Source organism: Temnothorax curvispinosus, unplaced genomic scaffold, assembly GCF_003070985.1.
Source record: "Temnothorax curvispinosus isolate PA1 unplaced genomic scaffold, ASM307098v1 QBEX01014279.1, whole genome shotgun sequence".
Classification (NCBI taxonomy): Eukaryota; Metazoa; Arthropoda; class Insecta; order Hymenoptera; family Formicidae; genus Temnothorax; species Temnothorax curvispinosus.
Genome location: NW_020224059.1, coordinates 71,487 through 77,294, shown reverse-complemented (window position 1 = coordinate 77,294; position 5,808 = coordinate 71,487). Strand labels below are relative to the sequence as shown.

The window sequence follows — 5,808 nt, the reverse complement described above, 5'->3', positions numbered from 1 at the left end:
AAAGGAGAGGAAACGAGCGAAAACGAGCGACTGCTCACGATTGCTAGGCTAGCGGAGTATCGGCTGAACGCACCCATTGCTCGTGCTTCATTTAAGGTCTATCCAGACAAACTTGCATAGGTGCATAACCATATGCATAAAGAAACGGATTGGTCTGTTTCCTTAAGCGGGGAGCACACACTTCTGCACAACGCATAATACGTAAGCATAAGAAAATTGATTGGTCCATACACATGTGCATAAAGAAATAGACCAATCAATTTTTTTATGCTTACGCATTATGCGTTAAGGTGGTTTTCATGGACAGTGAAATGCTGCAGCAGCGAGCAGCAGTTTAGTAATTTCTTAGAAATTACTAAATAATTTCTAGAAAAGTTTAATAATTTCTAAGAAAGTTTAGTAATTTCCTAGGAATTTTCTAAGAAATTACTAAACTGCTGCTCGCTGCCGCAGCATTTCACTGCCCATGAAAACCCACCTTTATGCAGAAGTGTGTGCTCCCCGCTTTACTCACAAGAGGACGCTACGCGCTCTTCTCCGCTGATTTTGATGAAACTTGCAGGGTTGCGTTCCAAAATTCACTCTGGGTAACTAAAATCTATAGTTTACGTCACGTACACTATAGCATTTTAGTTAACTAGAGTGAATTTTGGAACGCAACTCAGGAGTTGTAGGCATAAGGAGTTATAGATTTCTATACCTAACTATAAATTATTATCTTATGAATCATAAATAAATATAAATGAATATAATTTGCATATAAAATTAAATTGAATAGAAATTAATTTACTGCGGTGCATCCGCCGCACTTTCCCTTTGCACGGCCTTGGTAGTAAATATTATAAATGCTATAATACTATAAAATCGTTAACTACAGTAGACAAATGTTTTGTGAATTTAAGTCTCGCTTCGGCTCTCTCCCCGGATCGGGTGGATCGAGTATAGCTTGGTCCGTGGAAGAGGGCGCGGGCGAGGGGTGAGTGCGAAAGTACGGAGTCATTGCCTAGATTTCGGAGAGTACGTTTTCGAAGCTTTTTCGTATAAAGAAAACGCGCATAACCGCGAGCCTCGCATACGCATTCTTTTGTAAAACAGTGTGTAAAACGTTGTCTGTAATAAAGCTAAAGCCGCTGCTGGATCTCAGATCGGCAAGGCGTAACAATATGTATACGTCTATGAATGTATTTAATTCGCAGGTCCTTTCATGATATTGCATTGCATATTCGCGCTTCGCATATTTATTATAATCGGACAGTAAAAGTATTAATGAAGTAGACAGAGAAGGGCAACGGTCCGCAGACGCGCAATATTTCGACAAGCTATATACTAATCGACGTGGACGAAGAAACGCTAAGTCCTGAAGAGCAGAAAGAAAAAAAAATCATGAAGCTGCTCTTATAAAGATAAAAAATGTAACTCCTCCGATGCGTAAAGCCGCGTTTTGAGACAAATCACCGATAAGGCGAGAGAATTCGGCGGTGGACCGTTGTTCAATCAAATCCTTCAACTACTCTTGAGGATCAAGAACGTCATTTACTGGTCAAAGTCATTGACCGTATTCTATATAAACTGGACGATTTGGTGCGACCGTGTATGCATGCACAAGATTTTAGATAAATGTGCGCATATGCGCGTTACGGGAACGCAGGGTATATGGCTGCGGTCCATTTGATGTTACAAGTTCTTCGAAGCATTCTTTTTTTTCTTCTTTCTTCATTGAAAGAAGGTGTTCTGCTGAACGCGGCCAAGTCCAGTGTCGCCAGAGACGGGATTTTGTGCTGATATTCCATATACTATGGTTACGCGAGCGTTACTTCTGTATATATAGTAACTTACGATAATTTCTCCGTGTAAACGGGCCGGGTTTTGTGGTAACTTACGATAATTCATTCCGTGTAAACGAGTGAATTATCGTAAGTTACTACAGAAGTAACGCTCGCGTAAACGTGTAGTAATAGTCGGTTCGGTTCTTATTTCAAGACCGTCTTAAGTAATGTCTTAAGATGCTAATACGGTTCTGTGATCATGATTTATGACATTTTAAGATTGTACTTAAAATGTTCTTAAATATAAGAACCGATTGACGTACAGTTTCGCGCAGATTTTATATAAGAACCGACTATATATGAATACCGGCCTGTAACTCCTTAACGACAGTTCGGCGCAGATTTTTTACCATATATAATACCCGCACAACTACTACGTTTACGCGAGCGTTACTTCTGTAGTAACTTATATCACTCGTTTACGAGGTGTAAATTATCATAAAGTTACTACAAAATCCCGTTTACGCGAAGGAATTATCGTAAGTTACTACAGAAGTAACGCTCGCGTAAACGTATTAAAAACGATACCGAAACTAATCGTTAAAGAATGACAGAATCCCGCTACAGAAATATGAGACGCGCGGCCTCGTCGAAATAGAGATGGCGGGGATACTCACACAAAAAAGGAGAGCCACGTGCGTGTGCGCTCAGTGCTTCGGTCGTCTTCGGTCAATTGAAAGAGAACACCCCAGATGATTTTCTGTCCTTCTTCCTCCCGCTCGAGCCGTGATACGAAAGAAGGACAGAATATCAAATGTCTGCTCTCTTTCAATTGACCGAAGACTACCGAAAAGCTCTGAGAGCACACGAACGCGACTCTTCTTTTGTATGAGTTTTTTTTGCCACGTCGCATTTCTGGCGACACTGCGGCCAACGTAATCGCCGACAAAGGTTACGATTGGAATAGGTATGTGTATTCGTCGAGAATATTCAAACCAGATTCGAAGAAGCAAGTAAAATACGTATCTTCGATCCCTTTTAATTGGAATCTACATAAATGAACTGAACTGTCAATTTTCTGCCTGCGTTTATTCATATTGGAAGCTATTAGGAAAATAAAATCTATAATACACGTGTATCATGCACGTGCCTTGACAATGGGAGCTTTCCGGCAAGCGACACAAACGTCGTTCTATCTTTCTTTTTTTACAATTATGAGTAACGAAGACAAAATGACATTTGTGTTAATTTGTGTCGCTCGCTGGGAAAAGCCAATTCCCAGTGTAAACATCAGTCAAAGTGTGAAGTGACATATTGCGTTGCAGGTTCGGCAGCAGTCAAAGGAGATATCAAATCGGCTTTTAGAACGTGCCAAAAAGATAGCGAAGAACGAATACTGCATGTGAAGAAAGTTGAAAGACAAAGAAGATTGCTGTTACAAGAATTTGGCGCCGGTTGCCAGATAATATATTTTATGTCAGCATGAGGCCATTCTTTGAGGATGAAACGCCGATAAAAACACCAGAACCTAGTACTGCCAAGCCTTCGTCACCTGAAGTTAAAGTTATAAATATGTCTAGTAGTGACGAGTGCATTAGAAAAGAGCGTGACGTGGAGAAACCTGATGAATCACCTGTGAAAAAGATTGAGATTGCTGTTCAGACAGCACTAGAACCAACGTGTCCAGCAGAGAACAAGGATGTACAAGTAGAATTACCTGAAAAAGGCATGCATGTGCCACATCCCAGCAGAGATGCAACTGCACGAGTATCTGATCCGATTGAATCAACAATTACACCGGAGACGGACGACGGCAACAATAATTTGACAAGTTCTGAGAATGGTAAGATGATTGTTGAAATTGATGAGAAAGAAGTAATTATAACATCTAAAAAAAAAGAAAGATTAGCGTGACATTATCAAAGCAACCGTCATCTCAAATTTATCAAAAGGTTCACTCAACGTCTGTTAATTCTAAAGTGACATCACCTATGAAGAGGTTTTCGAGGTCTCAGTCAGACTCTTGTCTAACTTCTCAGGAGAAGACGAAATGTTTGGATACGCCAGACGCAGCTACTATAAGAGTTGATGTACACATGAACGAGTTTGTTCAAGATGAGACAGATGCATCGCAGGAAACAAGAGTGTCGATAGATGCTAGCGCGGAAAGCTCACAGACAGTTTCAGGCCCGAACGATGAAGGTCAATCTACAGGTAAGCCGTATCGAGTTCTGAGTCAAATGAAAAAGATTCGGATAAAAGATACTTCAGATACGTCAACGTCCACCGCCTTTGCAAGCTCACTGCCAAAAAGGCCTCAATCAGTGTTTGACGCTCTGACTAACGTCACGCCGATCTTAGAAATATGTAGAAATAGAGCTGATGTTTTGCAAGACCTGAATTGAGAATACAAAACATCAGCTCTGTTTTCACACAGAAAATTCCTTCACCGCGTACAATGATGACGCCATCGAAGATTCCGCACCGTGATAGCATTACCAGAATGCTTAGATTTAGTTTGAATGAATCTTAGACTAAAATGATGGTACTGTGATATCGACACAAAAGGACCGGTCTACCATTACAGATCCATCAGACGTTTGTCAGAAATCTGCAGCATTAGAACGTATTTCTATTTCAGAGCAATCATCATCCAAAGTCTGTATATACAAAAATCCCCAATGTAAATTATTGCATATGAAACTTGACGACATTCACGATTATGCTTTAAAAAATTGTACTGAAAGATTGCAAAAATATCAAGACCTACAAAATTTATATACAGAAAGAATAGCGTCTTTAACTGACCTCATCGAAAAAGTACGAAATGAACAAAAAGGTAAAATATTAAAGTATTATTAAAATATTATTTATTTAACATATGCAAATTTTAATCACCCATGACATGAGATATTTTTATACTATTGAAATTTTCAATTAAATCTGTATAATTTATCACTAACACTTGATAAAATATCAGATTGAATATGTTAATAGAACTTTGTTTTTGTGCGAAACTTTAAATGCATTACATATTTATTGCAGATATGGATTTTTCGCTTATTAGTCCAAGCGATAACACTAGCTTAATGCAAATTTCTACACCAAAATTATCCTGTAATGATGCACAAGCAGTACGTAGATGGAGTGACCCTATAGAAGCAATTCATGCTCTACTTGGAAGAACTCTCCTTGAGTCACAAAGAATTATGCGAGGAAGCGAAGCAGCTTCAAGGAATGAAACTTTATGTGATGCGGAAATCCAGGCGATTACTTCTACTCCTCGAAGTAAATTAGTGGACACTGTTAAAACGCATGTACAGGAATCCAAAGTAGTAGAAGGCAGAACTGAGCCAAAAATTAATAGCAATGAAAAATTTAATATACATCTTAGCCAAGTTGAAATGCAGCAAAAACCTCAAGCACGGTCGGCAACAAAAACATCGGGGCGTGACTTTTATCCTCCGTGTATATTTTCTTTTTACGAAAAAGAAGTAGTAGAGTTTGTAGAAAAACTGAATAATTTGGACGAAATTATAAAACAAAGTGAAAATTTGGACAAAGCAAGTACCGACTTTGTAGCTTTGAAAAAAAATGATGAATCACAGAATAGAGTATCGTCTTTTAAGGAACTTGATCCAAAAGAGAGTGCCTCATTAAAACGTGAAAAAGATGATAGCATTACAGAGGAACTTGCTTCTACTTCAGGGGTAAGTAACATATCTTTATTTGTACATATAACATTTTTTATTTATGCACAAAAATATAAATGAGAAAAAAGAGGGAAATATCTGTATATATATTAAATATATGAAGTTTACTTATAACATTTGATTTGACATGTTAAAAGCACGATAAAATAATTAATACTATTTGGCAAAGCGATTTCTATGTATGAATACTATTTTACGTGTTATATATATTTTTAGACAGCAAAAGAAAACGATTTTATTCCTATTGTAACCGGGGTTCCCTGTAGAGAGACTGAGTTTGTAGAGAAACTGAATAATTTGGACGAAATTATAAAACAAAGTGAAAATTT

General features: G+C 38.2%; 1 protein-coding gene across 3 annotated transcripts in view; it reads left to right on the top strand.

The window, feature by feature from the left end:
* The first annotated feature begins 2,564 nt into the window (after positions 1-2,564).
* Positions 2,565-5,808, top strand: part of LOC112464534 (DNA ligase 1-like) — a 6,804-nt gene continuing 3,560 nt past the window's right edge. Inside the window, exons 1-5 of one of the 3 annotated variants that reach the window (XM_025031579.1) lie at positions 2,565-2,733; positions 3,092-3,609; positions 3,747-3,980; positions 4,408-4,605; positions 4,812-5,476. In XM_025031579.1, coding sequence (XP_024887347.1) covers positions 3,249-3,609; positions 3,747-3,980; positions 4,408-4,605; positions 4,812-5,476 — 1,458 coding nt within the window. In that variant the 5' untranslated portion in view covers positions 2,565-2,733; positions 3,092-3,248. Of the gene's footprint in view, positions 2,734-3,091; positions 3,610-3,718; positions 3,981-4,407; positions 4,606-4,811; positions 5,477-5,808 lie in introns of those variants that run through there. The other 2 variants (XM_025031580.1, XM_025031581.1) reach the window with 2 other exon arrangements.